This window comes from Monomorium pharaonis, chromosome 2 (genome assembly GCF_013373865.1).
Source record: "Monomorium pharaonis isolate MP-MQ-018 chromosome 2, ASM1337386v2, whole genome shotgun sequence".
Classification (NCBI taxonomy): Eukaryota; Metazoa; Arthropoda; class Insecta; order Hymenoptera; family Formicidae; genus Monomorium; species Monomorium pharaonis.
Genome location: NC_050468.1, coordinates 33,285,335 through 33,304,091, shown reverse-complemented (window position 1 = coordinate 33,304,091; position 18,757 = coordinate 33,285,335). Strand labels below are relative to the sequence as shown.

General features: G+C 33.2%; 1 protein-coding gene and 1 pseudogene across 1 annotated transcript; one reads left to right on the top strand and one right to left on the bottom strand.

Annotated features, from left to right (window-relative positions):
• Positions 1-5,899: 5,899 nt before the first annotated feature.
• LOC105837760 (serine/threonine-protein phosphatase 6 catalytic subunit) lies at positions 5,900-10,316 on the bottom strand. The gene is made up of 7 exons (XM_012682816.3): positions 10,145-10,316; positions 9,901-9,996; positions 9,412-9,619; positions 9,237-9,316; positions 8,988-9,093; positions 8,692-8,853; positions 5,900-8,579 (listed from the first exon to the last, which is right to left on the bottom strand). Exons 1-7 carry the CDS (start codon positions 10,211-10,213, stop codon positions 8,389-8,391), a joined length of 912 nt encoding a protein of 303 aa, XP_012538270.1. The 5' UTR covers positions 10,214-10,316; the 3' UTR covers positions 5,900-8,388.
• A 1,338-nt stretch (positions 10,317-11,654) lies between these two features.
• LOC105828298 lies at positions 11,655-13,593 on the top strand (annotated as a pseudogene).
• The last annotated feature ends 5,164 nt before the right edge of the window (positions 13,594-18,757 follow it).

Sequence of the window (18,757 nt, the reverse complement as noted above, 5' to 3'; positions counted from 1 at the left end):
AGCAAAAAAAAACGAAATTTATAGATTAATGAAAGAGTTTCGCGTTATTATTAATGAATAAAATTATAATTAAAGAAAAGCGAAAACACGACAATTATTAATTATTGAATTATACAAATATTTATAAAGATTCTCTATTTTTTTAGCTAATATATAATCGTTATATAAATAAAACTTTTTAATTGTTTGATGGTTGAATTCTAGTCGGTTTTACTTAGTAATTCCTTTTGTTATTATTTACAGATTTTTTTTAGCATACGTAGTGGTTGCCTGCTTTATAAAGTAATAAGCAGAATTGAAAATAATATAAACGTAATGTATATAATACATTTGCAAAAAAAACGAACTTTGGGTATAAGATATTATAGGATAAATATTAAATGTTTTGATAATTTTTTATATGAGATTTTATATATTGATTTTATATTCGCGGATGTGTTTTCTATTTTAACTTTTAATGTATGAGACATATTAGACATATGGCATTTCTCCATCGCATTTTTACTAGATTACCATAAATATGAACAATGTCAAAACGAAAAATGGAAAATCGAATCGTCCGTAGCACGCGGGTCGTTTGTTTCTCCGATAATCACGACTAAAGTACGAAGAGCTGATAGCTCTCTCATGTTATTCCTCGCTGAAGCGATATTTTCATAGTATTACGACAAAAAGAAAATAAGCGGAACGTGTATATATATATATATATATAAAAACGCTGCGTTAGGATTAGTATCCAGTATCGCGAGGAAGTTTCACGAAATTTTATTTGGATTTACTACTCAAGCAATTGTATAAAAATTATTATACATTAATTGTATAAAAAATCCTCTGCATTGTTTGTTTGTTTTTTTTATATACGATAAAATGTAGTACGCATTACGTAATATATACGCAAGTGCACATGTGTGTGTTCACGTGGACCGATTATAGCAAATAACCTCGCGAAATTGGGATACTGATCGCTTCTAGCTCAATTTATGAAGAAAAATTGCAGAAAGAATAAGGAAAATCGGCGGTTTAACGCCAGCCGTACCGAAATGTTGTTTGTGTCTTGGAAGGTATTGCTCCTTGTATACGCATGTATTGTAATATTCCGTGCACGTTCTGCTGACGTGATTATTTCATCTTGCCTCTCCATAGAAGATATCGTAAATACACGCTAATCGCCTGATAAGCTCGTGGCCACGAGAACGATAGAAGATACAGTTCTTTGATCTTTAAGAAATTATAGTTAAATGCATTTCCTCCTCGAATTCCTTGCAATCATATCCAAAATCTCGCACAAAAGAACACTCCTTAAAATTTATTTCCTAGATTAATTAATTTAATTCTTTAGACTTTTTTCAAAGATTAAGCTTTAAACAAAGTAACAATTGAAAAGTAATTATAAATAACGGTAATTACGAAAATTAACGAAAAGTAATTATAAATATAATAATTATTATAAAATGAGAAAAATAACTATAACGTTGCGTTTATCTTCACTGAATAAATCAACTTTGTAGTTCTTGCTTGATTCTATGACGAACGTTAATTGTGATAATAAATATTATATCATTTTTCTTATCTTTCTATTCCTTCAATCGGACCCGTGGCCACGGGCCGCACGTTCCAGAAATTAACACGAGCTACAACACAGACCTTGGGCCTACTTGCCTAGGGATACTTGTCCATACTATAAGACTTAACTAAACGATGAGATACTTCATACAGTAAACATTGTATATTATTTGACGTTAAGGAAACGTTAGGTGTAACGGTTCCTGTATTCCCCGAACATCATCGTACGCTTGTCTTTGTGTTAATTGGACAATCGCATGATAAGATTCGCTTTAAAAAAAGAAGAATCATCTTGCGATACCTTGCGACCATCGGTGAACAGGAAGAAATACGTATCTCATTTATGATCGATTCACTTGCTATATATCGGTTAACTTTATTTGGATGAAGAAATCGGGCATTATAAAATGAGCACTACAGCTGTAATATTTTATCCTTCTTCGAAAGTGAATCCGCATAGATTTCCAATCTCGTAGCAGTAACAAAAAGTAGCTCTAGTTTTTCTTTCCTTTTTTTTAAAGAAAGATTTACTTTTTGCAAAGGAAATGCATGATGTGCGTTCAGGTTTTAAAGAAAGAAAGAAGGAAAAAAGAGAATACGAAAATATTGCTCTGTATTCAGAATCCGCGCTTTTTTAACGATTTTAACGTGTTATTTACGTCATTCTATTCTTGTTATATATAACATGTAATGAACGCTAAAGATAGAATGACATAATAACACGTTAACATCTTTATAAGCGTGTTCTGAATATGGGCCTCTATGTATAGAACGTAAAAAGAATGCTGAAAAGATCAATGTAAGGGCATTCTTGTATTTTGTTAACGGCATTTATTGATATCTTTATATTACTAAAAAATGTTATGGAATATTAATAGCAGCAAATTAATGTGAGACAATATTTTTCGATTATCTGAAATATATATGACTACATAAAGTCGCTACTATAATTACCATCAATATTTTTCGATAATTTAAGATATCGATACATATCACTAACAAAGTACAGGATGACTTAATATTTTTCTCTTTTCTGTCGGTAGACTTGTCGTCGAGCTAACATTGTGCAATATGAACATAAAGATATATATGTGAAGGGGCAATATGTTATTCGCTCTGTCTTTTGTCTCTTTTTCTATCTTTTCTTTAGTTCTTATTGTCTACTCTCTGTTATCGTTAGCTAGCGTAAAATTTTTGCGTATTTCTTACCAACTGTTCGTGCCGTGTTCTATTTATTGTTGTATATATGAGTGGCAAAGTATCGTAACCGATCGCAAGAAAATGAGTTTCGAGTTCCGAGTTTAATCTTTGTAAATTTTATATATAATATATATAAAATGCATATAATATAATATTTATTATATTATTTATATATAGATATTATATTAATATATATTAGATGTAAATATATATTATATATTTTTACAGGATTTTCATAGATCGGCGCTGCTCCTTTTATTCTTGAATCCTTTGAATTATACAAAATTGCGAATATACTATTTTCTAGATTTTTAAATTATCTCTAATTTTAATATTCTATAACTTTTCACGATTGTGTATGGTGTGAAACTGTCGCACAGAAATGAAAAAATAGAACAAACTTATTCTTTTAACATACCGAATAATTTTTATTTAAATTTAAAACTTAATTTAATGTTTCGTTATTAAAACATTATAATTCAGAAAAGCTTTGAAAATGTTGAATTAAAGTGAAATAGTGGCGAATGTAAAAGTCTGTAATAAGATAGAATTTGATTAAAGATATTTTTGTAAAAAGATCAAGTTAGCCAAAGATCCAAAGGATAAGAGAAGCAATGACCGTTCTAGGAGATGTACTGTATATTTTATAAAAAGAAAAAAATATACAACGCATAAAATCGATGTCTGGGAATACAGCAGCTGCTTACGGGAGAGCTAAAGCGTTGGATCAGCAAGACTTAGGGCATTATACTACAAAGAGTATTATCATGCCCAACCCTTTAATATTTAAGTGCGAGTGAGAGTCTATCGAGCAAAAGAAAGAAATGAGAAAAAAAAGAAATCCAATGAAAATAAGGAAAAAAATATGAGAGAAAAAAAAACGCGAAAAAAAACCAGTGCGCGCCTCTCGTTTGTGGGTTCAACTTTGTGTACATATTGTACGAAAGATTTAATAATATAACTATGTTGAAAGTACTAGTCCTGTCTTTGTATAATTCCGTGTTGAATACTTGTGCTCGCGACAGCCGCAAGCGACATTGCGCGCCGCCACTCCGTGATGAAGCTGCTCTCATGAAGATCGCGGGAAAACGAATGGAGTTTTGTGTAAAACCTAGAAGCTTTCGTCATATTATTCAATTCCATTTCCATCGCGCATTTGTCGGCAGTACTGAACATGAACTTTAACACGCGCATTTTAGATAGGAAACGAGAACGTGTGCATTGTTTAACATAAAAAATGGACATAACTTTACAAATAACGTACTTCTTCTAAGCCCTCTCGTATTAAAAGTTTTTGAATAAACGTTCAATAAATATTCGGGAAATATTTTCATTTAAAGAAAAAAGCTTTCGATATCTGTAACTGGGAAGTATCTTTGTATGATCTTTCGAAAACTGAATTTTTTTGCAATTAAGTCTTAACCAATTGATTTCTCAGTTGAAAACTGACATCGTGGATTCGCTCTCAGATCTATCGCTGTTTTATATAGATCACGTGCTGGTGCTACACAATCCTAGTGCCTTGTTGCATTCAACTAATTTTGCCGACACTCAAGTTTGTACAATTAGCATTTATTACACGTAAATTTAAATTTATTCAACGGGATTATATATACATTTAATTATTTTTTTTAGTTTTTTAACGAATTTTTGTATGAAAACCGTATTTGTTTCGCATGTATCTTCTTTCGCTTTCCCTTGATCGGAATGAAGAAATCGGCGCCCCTTGCTGCGGTTTCGTCGAAAGAGAGGCACGAGAAGAAATACAAACGTTTAACCCAGAAACGACAGTAGAGAAGAGGATGTCGGATTGGCTGGAGAAAAAGATAGAGAGAGAGAGAGAGAGAGAGAGTGTGTGTGTGTGCGTGTATATGTGCGAATGAGAAAGAGAAAGATACTTTTTCAATGAGTGAGTCAAAAGTTACCATATTTCTACCTACGTTTAGGAAGAAGTACGTTTTTATTATCTCGTTTATCTTCGATTATATTCCTTTTGTAATTGAGATTTCGGCGCCATTGCGTGAATCGCCGCTCTGCCCGGAAACCGATTACCGCCCTTCGCGATGTCGACGTTGATATGGCAAATTTTCTTAATACATCGTGCGTCTCGCTGCCGAGATACTTTTTTTTCCTGCAACGCAACGAGAAGCACGTTGATAAAAGTCAATTACGTTATACATTGAAAAATGTTAGTGAATCATTAATATCCCGCCTCTGCTTTTCGTAGAAATAAATGTAGTGCAAGTCTGTCTTTTTAGAACGAACACCTCGCAATGTTTTATATGTAGATCTTATCGTAGATACGCGACACGATTATTAAAAGACTGATAAAGATCGTTAATTTCGATAAAATCGTGTTACTCGACGAAATTAGATCGATTAATTTGATATTAATTAATTTTGACATGACTCTCTTTTTTAATCCACATCTTTGTCAAATCTTTGTCGACTTCTTTTTTGAACAAAAAAACGCATATCAACAATGAAACTCAGTCATTGCATTTATTGCTTTATTTGAGTTTCACTACGAGATTAAGATTTTTCTAACGTAATGCAATATAATACAAGTTATATAAGTCGCAGTGCAGTTCATATGATTGATAAAAATTATCGCGGACGATTAAATATGCGCATATAAATGGAAAAGTAAACTTATAATTTTGCTAAAGCAAGTATTTAGCGTAATCGATTTAAATGAGTTTTGGTATTGGGCAAAGCAGGCCGAATTTCACACATGGCGCGTGAACCCCCCCTGTATTTTTATGAATAAATAAGATATTTAAAGAAAAAAAGAAGTAAATCTGAAGTCTGTTTGGAGATGCCTTTCATAGGGATTATAAATGTAGATAATATATTATACATATTGAACATAAATACACTATATTATTATATATAAATATATATATATATATATATAAATAGTAAGGAGTAAATAGAATTATTATATATATATATATGATGAAAATAATATTATTACGAGTAAATAAACTGATTAAAGATTAATAAAAAAATTCATATGTCGTTTAATAATATAATGTACCCCTTCTCCTACACGCTGTTCTTTATCTCATTCTTGTTCATTTTTGTACTTGTTCTCGTTAATATGCACAGGAATATTATTGACAATGCGATCAAGTGCGATTTTTTGCGCATTTTTATTACAGACGTTCTTCATTACATTAACATAACAAAGTCTATACTTTCAAGGTACATGATGATCATTTTAAAATGGTGTCTACCTGTGAGATCTTTAAGGATTATGCGCAGTGTTCAAGCTCCCGCACGGAGCACACATTAAGCTAAATTAGTCTTTGTTATTTTATCTTGCAAATTGTCTTTATTTGTTCTCTCTCGCGAACTTACCGATTATTAATATCGAGTCGCCGCAAGCGCTTGGACACTTCGATAAGATTAAAGCGATCACAGACAGAGGCATTCCGGTAGACGAAACGTCACGAACACCCCGATAGTAGAAACAAGCTAATACTCTTTCTTTTTTTTTTTTTAGATTTCTACGATACTTGTATCACACGTAGGGCGTTCCCGTCGTTGCAATACCGGGTTTCACGACTCGGAGGCTGCAAATGTAGCGAGTCGAGTTTGTAACGCAAGCTCCGTGTCCCGATTCGTTCTAGATGCGCTCCTCCTCTATCTAATATGACAATACTCGCGTAAAGTATCGCGCAATAGTACGTTGTAATAAATGTAGTACAAATAGAGTATCCCGCGCACGTGATGTGTAAAATGTAAGAGTAGACCTAAAAGGTAGTAAAATCGTAAAACGTAAATGTATATATATATATATCATAGAAAAGTTTCGCGAAAAAGCAAAGGTTTATTCCAAAATAAAAATAGAGCGAAAAGTTTATGAAATAGAATAAAAAGAGAGTGATAAAAATTTCCTCATACACATTCTTATTAAGCTCTGGTATTTGTATGATTATTCGTCCTTATGTTAGTTCGTCTATGATTATCTGTCAGTAAGAAAGCATTTATACTTCTAGTAGACCGTCGTGTTATAGTTCTGAAGGCACTGTTCAAAAGTTTATTACATTTCTTGAAATAACGGGTCTTCACAAAACCACCTTCGAATAGTGCGACAAGGAGAGTCGTTATAAACATCGACATGACCATTGCACACGCCTCCTTCGGTCTATATCACAAAATTCAAAATAGAATAGTCTCAACTTGACAACCTGTGCCACAATGCCAATGCCGTATTTGTCGGGTCTGTGATCGGTTAGGAATTATCGTGAGCTAGCAAAAATCGATGGTCAGAATTCAGGCTTATGATATGCAATGGCCGGTGCATTTCCATTAATTATGTCATATCAATATCATATCATTATATTACACAAACGCTTATTAATTTAGAGGCACATTGCTAAGGGTCTCGGTTTTTTTCCTTTTAAAGTTGCTCCCTACATTAATGAACTTATGATAATTAGCTAATTACGGTTATTTAATACGACAGCGATTTGGCATATGATATTGGAAATTGTACAAAGATCCGGAGAATGCAATAGTATTTGAAAATATTGCTTTGTACATATATATAGAGAAGTGTGACGAACAAATGGTGGATATCTTTTTTTTTTTCAACAAAAATATCAATGTGTGTCAAGATAGAGACAATATTTGAGCTTAAATTTTCTTAAAAATTAAGCGTAAAAAATGTCATGTGCATAAAAATAATAAGACAACTCTCTATAGATGCTATAATGATCCCACTATCGGATTTCCTTACCTAAGCAGGAAAAACTTTGGCTACTGCTACACGCTATTTGTACTTCGGCGAAAAAGAGCCGAATTTACGATTCTTGCTAAGAACACTGATTGCGCATTTAGAAGAAAAAAGAACAGCACGCAGCACACACAGTACCTAAATCAGCAACAAATCATTTATATGTTCAGGAAGACCTTAACAGTACTATATATGCTCACGCTTTAATAAACCTGAATTCTACGCACGATTGTTATGTCAGAGAAGCATTCATTGTACTCAGAGTGTACTTTTTGCCGGAATGTTTAAACATGATTTTTTTTTCATTTTATTCACATATACACAGCACCGGACTATTCGCGTTATTCGCGTTCATAAATTACTGAAAAGCTCTTTGACTTTTTTGAACATTAAAGTCCAGAATGCTGCTCTGAGATACAAATGCTCTACAGAATGTACATAGTAGACAGCAAAAGCGTCTAGACCACAGAATGTTCACATTTGCTCTGATGCAAAATATCGTTCTTTTTTTTTTTCACTACAAAAATCAGGCTGATGCAATGGCAGATACTATGTATATATATAAAAGTTAGCTTTACAACATGTAAAACCTGATAAAGTTCTTAAAAAATCTAAAGAACATTCCCTGAATAAGAGCAATCACACGACAATTCAGTCCTCTAAGTATCGTATTTCGATCGTAAAACGCATCAAACAATTTCTTTTAAGGGAATCAAAATTTTTCTAGAGTAATATGTATAATCGGCTTATATGATATATTCTCATGAATGGTTCCGTCATGGTACCAGCCTGGTATCCGGCCAATCAAATCATGTGATTCCGTAGAGTCTAGACACAGACATTTCCCTTCTGCATCCGTACAGATGAGTCACTAAGGTAGATCACAAAAAGTACGGAGTGGGCGTTAGCGGTGGGATTACTCTCTCGGAATCAGGCACTGCCTGGAATAGCACGGGTGTTCTCTGATCCACTGTTGTGAACTGCATGATACTAGCTATGTTACCACATCGATAACAGTAATTTGGAGCTGACCACACTGTGACGAGTTTGTCATTGAACATGTACCTATAACCTGCAAGATAAAAAATGTGTGTTATCAGTACATATTTATGACGTACTAAAAAAATTATAACAGACAAGGTCAAAATGTTGACATTAAAATATTTATGAACGCAAGATTATACCTTCCTGAACTAGTTGGTGCGCCCTACAGATGAGTTTAAGGTCATTCACTTCCATAAACATATAAGTCACTTTGCTGCCAAACAGCCAGCCTGCCCCACGTGGACTTACTGTCCACGTCTCTACATCCTCTGGATCAGACCAGACCAAATCACAGAAAGCACCTATAATATAATAATGTAATAACCAAGCAAAGATAAACAAATTATTATCATACAATATACTATTGTGCAACATTAATATATTCAATTATGTACTTTTTTCTAATAAAATATTACTTTACACAAATAATATATACCTTTGTGTGGAATCTCTTGATTCCTTTCAATCGTTCTAATTTGATCTAGTGTTCTAATAGCTGGAGACAATCCACCATGTACACAAAGAACCTGTTCATCAATTAACTAAAACACAATTTTTTCAAGTGAAATAAAAGAAATTGTAATTTTTTAAAATCTTTCAAATAAATAATTTTAAAATCTTTAAATAATCTTTCAAAAATCTTGCAAATTAGTAATTAAAAAAAATTTTTTATACAAATACTCACGGCAGCAACTGTGAGCAAATCAAATACCCTACAACAATACTTCCACGCATTAGCATTGCCATACTTGTTTTGGCATTCATCTGGTATAAACAAAAAATTATTAAAAGTTTGTTATACACACACACACACACACACGCACATCACAAAAATCAAAATATATCATTATATCACTTACCATAAAATCCATAAACATGTGTGATTTGTCTAGATTCGTGATTACCACGTAGTAACGTTATCCTGTCAGACCATTTAGCTTTAAGTGTGAGCAGACGGGTAAACGTTTCTAAGCTGTAGTAGCCCCGATCAACAAAATCTCCCAGAAATATGTAATTTGTGTCCGGTACGGGGCCACCATTGCGAAACAATTCCTCTAAATCATAGAACTGCAACGGCACAGGAATATGAACACTTCTGATATTTTTATCATAAATGACTATATAAATAATTGTACAGTCATTAACCATTACAGTTATAAAATATCAACATCGAGAGACTGTAAGGTATTAGACAATGATAAACGAATAATTAATAATATAATGAATCTATTGCGAATTCGGATAGCTAATTCGGAAGACAAAAATTTGCTAAAACTTTGTATCGAAACTGTGACGATGCAGATGAAGCGATGCTCCGAATTTGAGGTTAGGGCACATCCGGAACTTACCTGACCGTGGATATCGCCGCACACCGTTACCGGAGTCGACACGGGCTGTATGTTAGACTCCTCCAGCAACAAATCACATACCATGTCACAAAGTTTCTGCCGACAATAGTAAAAAGTTAATTGTATCGAGAAGATGTAACGCGTTGGGTGCGTAGGCGAGTAACCTAATCTCAACGCGATTGTGTAATCACGCAACCGTTATCGCGCTGAAAACAGACTAACGGGCATGCACCGTACTATTTACCTTGAGATCATTTTCAGGCAAGTATTTGCACTCTTTCGCGATCTCTATCCATTTATCGATGTCTGACATTTTGGATTCACACCGTAGGAAAATACCAATACTGATCGCGCCCCCATACAGCTACGTAGTCCGTGCGCGCCCGATGCTGCTGGATCTTGCGGAGAGAGACCGCAGCGCTCTCGACACTCTCGACAGTTGAAACATGTGAGCGAATACACATGTATACTTATGCTAAAACTCCATTGGTTTGTTCGCGTCGCCATGCTCCGACATGCTCCTACTCACTCCAACGCATTCTAATAGGTTGGCGTCATCGGAATCAACGTATTGGAGTGCGTTGGGGTGAATAGGAGCATGTCGGAGCATGTGACGCGAACAGGGGCTCGATTCTTGAATTCATTCGCAAGAGAAACGTATTCGCAAATTCTGTTCTTACAGAAAAGTTAGAAATTTATTGGCTATCGTATGGCTATTAACCAATAAACTTACAACTTTCTGTTAGAGCGAGTATTTGCGTATACGTTTCTCTTGCGAATGACTTCAAGAATCGGGCCCCTGACCTCATGTCTGCGGTGAGCTCCGGCAAACGCATGCGGTGACCAATCAGCAACCAGGCGCAGGTCGCGGGTTCCGGCAAGTCATATGGTTTGTTCGCGTCGCCATGCTCCGACATGCTCCTACTCACTCCAACGCATTCTAATAGGTTGACGTCATCGGAATCAACGTATTGGAGTGTGTTGGGGTGAATAAGAGCATGTTGGGGCATGTGACGCGAACAGACCTACAGGAAACGCTTGAATTCTGATTGGTCACCACATGCGTTTGCCGGAGCTCACCACATACATGGAGTTTTAGCATAAAGGGCCATCTACAATGGAGTGTTTTAGCCGTAACAGCACTAAAACTACGGCAATGCTGTCTAGAAGAAAAACGACATAGCAATAACATACAAGCCGGCCATCAAAGAAAGGCAACCAAAAACTAAACCCGAATGTCTTAACGCTCATCGTAAGCACGCAATAAATTGGCTCAATGTCTGCTGTGGGCTGTAAACAGTAAAGCAATACGAAATGGAGACATTTTCTACGACTACTGCTACGGCCTACGACTCTCCATTGTAGATGGCCCTTAAGGCCGGATCTACAATAAGTGTAGTAAGCCTTATGCCATAAGAAATTGATCAATTATAATCGAATATGAGAAGAATAATCGAATATAATTGGTTAATTCCTTATGGCAACCTATTGTAGATCCGGGCTGAAGCGTCAAGCATCAGCATAAAAAGACACTTTAAAGAAAAAGAAAAAGAAGAATCTCCCGCCTCTCACAAGTCTCACACATGAGGTTCATTTCTGTATCGGCTATAACCAATGGTTATCGGTGTCGTTTACGTGTTGCGCGTTGCGCGGGAGCCTGATTCCATTCTTAAATTCATTTGCAAGAGAAACATATGCAAAATTTCATCGATATTTGAGGAGAAGCCTCTAAACTGAACAATTACTATGGATGAAATGACACAATTAGATCTATATGTTGGGTTGCTTGGTGTGGCATCAACTGCTTTTATAGCAGAGGTTAGTATGTTTTTAATTTATATGAGAGAAATTTGTCTACTTGCAATACTGCAATACTCACAAATAGAAATATTTGTTTTTTTTTTTATATTTTTAGATAAAAAAGCATATCGGAAAAAAGCCTTGACCTGTCACCCAGACAAAAATCCGAATAATCCAAGAGCTGCTGAGTTATTTCAGGAGCTGTCATGGATATTGGAAATATTAACTGATGCAAAGGCGAAAGTAAGTATATCTGCATCTCTTTAAAATTTGTTAACATTAGATATGCTATAACATATTTTTCTTAGACTTCTAAAAGTCTCGTAGTCTAATTTATTAAAAATGTGTTGTAAAACAAGACCGCCTACAATCAAGCTGTTGCTGCTAGGAATCGAACAAAAGAACACATCAGACGTTTCAATATGAAGAGGAAAATATTTAAAGCAAGTTTGGAGGCACGTGAGGAGGCTTTTAAAAAGTCATTGAATCATGTCCATAAGGGCATATCTGAAGAAGACCCCTTTAAGGTATAGGATCAGCTTAATTTTTATAAAAAGGCTTTAGATTATTAATAGATATATAGAATATGTAATTTTTTTTTCATTTAGATGACAGTACAAGAACTAAATGAATACTATAAAAAAATGGAACAAGAGAGGATATTTACCCAAAAACTTAAATTTTTGAAGAAACTTAAATCCCCATCAGACAATTCAATGTCTAACATAAATTTTCAAATAAAAATCAAGTGGAGAATAAAAAATATCAATGGATACAATTTATAATAATTTGCGTCAAATGTTTTCTAAGGTAATATTATGATCTTTCAATTCCATTTCTTCTATTATATTCATTTTCTTGTTATATCTAGATATCTTTAATTATTATGTTTTTGCAGTATGGCAACATAACGGGTCTTGTTATGTCATCAAAGAAAAGTAGTGCCATAGTGGAATTTGAAGAAAAAAATTCCGTAAGTTCATAAGATGCTTGATAATGAAACAATAAGATTACACACACACACACATACATTCAATTTAAATTCATAATAAAATTCTTAAATAAAGTGTTTGTTTCAGGAAACGGCACTGTTAGAAATTGGTTTAGCCGAAAACCCACTCATATTACATGGTTAGAACTCAGAGGTAGGTCTTACCCCAGAGATTCCTTGAGATTCCCAGAGATTAGAATTTAATCATCTGATAACGAAGATATTACGAGATAAATCTACAAAAGCTATAATACCATTTTCTCTAATAAACTACATAATAAATAATGTCTTAATAATATAAATTATGCATATTTTATGATTTATTATTTAATTGCGTTAATATAATTACTTATAATTTCAATTTATATAATTCTCGTGGTGATTGTGTTTTTCAGAGTTACGAGAATTACTCCCAATCACGGTTTCCAGAATTCCATCTATGCACATTTGTCTTGACTGGATTCCAGAATTATTGTCGCAGCTTGAATCTGAGAAGCAAGCATTTGCCGTTGATTTGGCATGGATATAGTTGTAGTTTGTTAGTTTGTCATGCCTTGAACACTATTGCTCTTCTTTTTTCATAAGTCCGTAACGCAAAAAGCGTGTAGAGATTATCATACTCGTTTTCTTCTCGCGAAGCAAATGATTATTGAGGATCGTTTAAACAATTATCGTTACATAGAGTATTTATGTACGTGTCTTACGCGATATAATCTACGCAATACAGACAATTCATCAACACGCGTTACATAGTCAAATCGTGCATTTGTTCGTACATAAAGCCAAGATCAACGAGCTTTTTACTCTAAGGAATTTAATATCAAGAGCTGTTTTAGCACTTTTGTTTGGCTCGTCTCTCTGATCTCACCAGCTAAGAACATCTCATCCACGACGGTTTATACCTAAAATTATCACAATTACATCAAACAAATGCCACAAACGAAAGTAATAAAGTTTTCGTAAGATTAATTAAAATAGAGGAATTACTAACTTTTGCAAATTTTATTGAACTTATCTAATGAATAATGATAAAGCTGTGACCGGTCATTTTCAGCGTATGAGGCAAAAGAAAAATACACTTCTTGGTAACAAAATGTAAAAAGAAATTTATTTAATATATTAATATTAATTTAATAGAAACACAATCATATGTGCTTGTATATTACAAATCAATTAAAATCACAATATTTTGTATCTTACATTTATACAAATAATATTCTGGTAAAAATTTTCAGAAAGTTACATACTTTTTATATTTAAAATTATACTTTTTATGCTCTGACAGTTTCAAAATCTTCAATTATTTTATCAAAATGTTTATATATTTTATGTTTATTTGAAAGAATTCTCATATTTGATAATTTTCTTGATTTAGTAATGATCTCAAATAATTTTTTATCAATTCCAATTTATTAAAATGTCTTCTGTGAAACTGTTATTACTATTAAATAAAATAGCTAAAAATATTTTTAATATTATCTTTAGATTTAGATTTGGTTAAAGAGTAATTATGAATTAGTTTTGAAACATCTAAACAAAAATGACAACTTTATATAAGAAATATTGATATTGCATGCTGTATTTGAAATTCAAAATTTTATAAAATTCAATTGCATTAATTTACACACTTCAAATTTATATTGTCATTTTTACAAACTTTCAAATTTTTTACATGAGGCAAATATCTTTTTTGCTGCACCCTTGTTCCAACTTATTTAGTCTTAATTTTAATACAAGTTAACAATTTTTGTTTCATAGAAATTTATAGATAAAAATATGGTAAAAAATTTGAAAAATCTTCATTGTAGACTAAGCCTAAAATGTCTCATTCAAAAATAGTGTTTTGCATTCACGAGATTTTATCGTGAAATTCTGCTTCGCAAAAATCTCGGATTGGATCGTGGCTAATACTTTTCAGTGCGATATTGAGAATAAAACCATGAAATCTTATATGCCTCTGAGGGCCGATTTCACCAACTCCAGTTATTTTAACTGGCCGGTTATTCCATTGGAATTGACTAATCGTATTTGTCGTTAAACAAATGTAACAAATGCGATTGATCAATTCCAATGGAATAACCGACCGATTAAGGTAACCGAAGTTGGTGAAATCGGCCCTGAATCCGTTGACAATTAACAGAAGTAAATCTTTTTTAATGCAAAGGTTCGCATTTATTTGAATGTTTCTCAGATAGCACAGAGAGTTCAAAAAGAACTCAATTGTATGTCACCAATTATGAATTCTTTTTGAGATGCAAAAAGAATTATTTTTATAAAAATATAATAAAAATAATTCTTTTTGCATCTCAAAAAGAATTCATAATTGGTGATAATGGTGACATACAATTGAGTTCTTTTGAACTCTCTGTGCTATCTGGGTAGTTTTACAATTACAATTTAATTTTTTCATATGTAACAATTATTAGAAAATTCTGTGTTAAATTGTCTAATTAATAATAATTAGCAGTCTCGCTCTTTAGATTATATGTTAAAGACTACGAATTAAAAATGAAAATTTAACTAGTCAAATAATTTTAATTTTATTATGATTGGTAGAATTCTAATCTCTTAAAAATCCGAGCTTTAAGATTTTTTAAAAATTTTAAGTACAATCTTGAGATATAATATCATATAATTAATCGTTTCATTAATCAGATGTAATCTCTTAAGATTATTTAAGATCATATTTGAGACGATTTTAAATACAAAATTAGATTATAAATATTATTTCCATAATTTTTCTCTCTCTCTCTCTTTCTCTTTCCCATCTTATTTTCAAAATTTTGACTTACTTGTAATCAATTTTCTTTTAATTATTATATATATTGGCAACTTTGTAAATACTATATCATGCTCTATTCATCATGTAATGATTATGAAGTCAATAGAAGATTCTAGGCCACGATCTTGAATGGACATATTGTAAAAGCAATGCGACTAATCTTGTACAACACGCTCCGACTCAATGCAAAATTCGATACTTTGCAGCACAAAATGTATAATTTCCATTTTACATTTACGTTGATTGTTTTATATCAGATATAGAGAACAATGAAGAAAGAATAAAATCAGAAGAAGAATAGAGTGTAAAATTAATTTATAGACATTTATAACGTACATATATATTAAGTCATAAGTTTTATTTATATATGCACTACAGATTTTTATTCACACATGTATTATTTTAGAGAAACATAACAGAGAAAGAGTACAATCGCCCATATAAATGTCATCAGTGGTTGTGTAACGTTAAAATCAATAATTTTCACTAGAAGCAAGCTTTAAGTCTAAAAGAGAAGCAATCTAGCTAAAAAAGTATCCACGGTTAAATCACTTTAAAATAAATTGAAATACATAAAAATCAACTACAATAAGTGAGAAATAAATCAGGTTTACAATTATCGCTGTTAAAACATTTAAAATTAGGAATATGTAACTGCTATATATATTTTCGTATATCATACATATATATATATATAAAATGTCAACGTCACACCAAATGCCTTTACAGGTCATTGATCAATAACGATACCCAATGTCGTGTTCTATTGAACGAGACCACTTTTAAGTTCGCTAATCCATCGGCCAAATTTAAAAACTACGGTGTCGAATATAAATCGATACCTTCGCATCACACATAGGCTACTGTTCACTTGACGCTACAAACATTTCGAAGCATTCTTTGATTGGTCAATTCGTAAAATTCTTTGTTTCGATTGGTCAATCAAACGCTTCGAAGCATTTGTAGCGTCAAGTGGACCGCAGCCATATATGTTATATATATATATATACACGTTATACATGCGTTAACGTGTGCGTCGCATCATCGCAAAATATCTGTCCCCATTCCATTCAGAAATCGAACAAATCAAGATTAAAATGCGTTATTGATTTTCCAACATAAAAATCAAATATTCAGATTGCTTTTTGTTCTCTTCCAAGTAATTAAGTGAAAGCAAAGGCCTGTTTGTTTTAATTGTATTTCTTTAATTAATATCTCGCATAAATTAGATTAACCTCGAGAGGATGGGAAACCTATATTTTAGGCTTGGGACTGGTTTCACTTCGAATACTGTACAGAGATTTTTTTGGTCACGAAATTCGTACGTATTTCAAGTCAAAATCTGAATTTCAAATAGAATCCTGCTTATTATATTGATCAGTTAGATCACGTTACCGCTCGTCATTTTCCTTCAAAAATGTCAACACAGTTCTACGGGTCAAAGACAATTAATGCACTGCAATGTGTTCAAGAAAAAGGTATTCGTCGGAGAACAACGTTTATGTGCTGTAAATGTGATATGCCTTTGATGTTTGTTTTGCCTTGTGTCGAGATATATTGCACACAAGCAAATTATTGAATGACAGTAAAGGCAAGTAGATAATTGTCTGTTTCGTTTTTCTTCATTCAAAACTCTTATGGAACATGCATTCTTTGATTTTCATAAATTTTTGAAGATCCTAAGCAATTTTACAATTTTTGTTATCGTATAGGATGGAAAGCCTATTTTTAGGCTCTGGATAGATCGTTTTATTTCCCTTAACACAGCACTTTGACACATATATGGACTTGAAAATTTAAAAACTTGACAAAAAATCTTCTAAACATTAAACGGTATCTAAAAGGTATCTCAAAATATTACACATTACGTATATCTTTTAGATTAATAAAAGTGAATTATCTTTTCGAAATTTTTCGGAAAAAAGCATGCAGTATAACGTTTTGACCTCAATTTTAGGTCTTTTTTAAATAACAATAAAGCTGAAAAACTGTAAAAAAATTCTCCAAAAAATTATCATTATGATCGATTAAAATAAAAGGGATCTTTATCTCTATCGACGTTATCACATCACTTATTATAACGATAATAAAAATTTTTATATTTCGATAAAGGAAATATCTTCTTGTCTATTTGGGCGAAAGCAACGGATATATATAGTTAAACTACAAAATCGATGCGACCGTTTCAAGAACGATCTCACTTTCTCTCTGTTTCTCTCTCCTCTCTCTCTCTCTCTCTCTCTCTCTCTCTCTCTCTCTCTCTCTCTCTCTCTCTCTCACGTAGGAAAAGGAAACATATTCTGGTTTTCACTTTCATAAAATAATGGCGGAGATTTCGTGGCGTAACTTTGAAAATTTTATGTGCTTATAGATTTGAAGCAGGCTTTTCTCAAAAATAAAAAGAGTACAGAAATATTTTTCATTCGGTAACAAATCGATTCCAATTATAGTTACACTTCAGTAGTCAAAACGGAGGAGAAAGAGAAATTGACCTAAAATTGACCAAATGTTAAATTGATCGATTCATTTTAAATTCATTGCATAACGATTTTTTATTTTACAAGTATAAATACTTTTAAGGACGTGACCTCGTTCAATGTTATACAAATGTATTTAGAACATGATTAAAACTATATCGACTTCTCTCTGTGTTTCAACAAAGTATTACTGTCATTAAGAGAAAAAGTTAAAATAAATTTACTAAATATATCTTTAAATTAAAACCTTTCGATTTATCGCATGGAACAATCGACCAATGTGAGCTAACTTCAAGACTCTTGATACGAGTGACGTCATCGAAGTAACACTGAGAATAAACGGAAAGTTGTAATAAATAAGTTAGGAGAGAAAAAAAATAGAAATAAAGAAATCTGCAAGAGATGCAGAGCTGTGCAGAGGAGAAAGAACAATCCGTTCGCGAATAGCGTAAAGCGAGCCAATATCGCGGACATCGATCGGATGGAGTATCGACTCGTCACTCGCGACCGTTATCGAATGCGAACGTTGCTCGGCCCCGAATTTCCGTCGTCGTCGTCGTCGTCGCACGTGCGCACGACGCACGCGCGCGAATCGCACATAAGTACAAACGAGCGGACGTGGGGCGCGCGCGGAGTAAAAAGGTCACAGAGCGTCGACGGACACTCGGGTACGATATGGATTTTATCTCATCACCGCGAAAGTGGGTCACGACGGCGACGTACGACGGCGGTGGCGGCGGCGGCGACGACTTGTGCGCACGCTTCGATTATCGATTGAACCTCGCTCTACGGGCTGGCCGAACAAAC

What these genes read in the sequence shown, in the direction of transcription:
- LOC105837760 (XM_012682816.3), bottom strand. Translation starts at nt 10,213, where the DNA reads ATGTCAGACATCGATAAATGGATAGAGATCGCGAAAGAGTGCAAATAC. An exon ending in TGCCTGAAAATGATCTCAAG is followed by an intron (nt 9,997 to 10,144) that starts GTAAATAGTACG and finishes TATTGTCGGCAG; the next exon opens with AAACTTTGTGACATGGTATG. An exon ending in ACATGTTTATGGATTTTATG is followed by an intron (nt 9,317 to 9,411) that starts GTAAGTGATATA and finishes TGTTTATACCAG; the next exon opens with ATGAATGCCAAAACAAGTAT.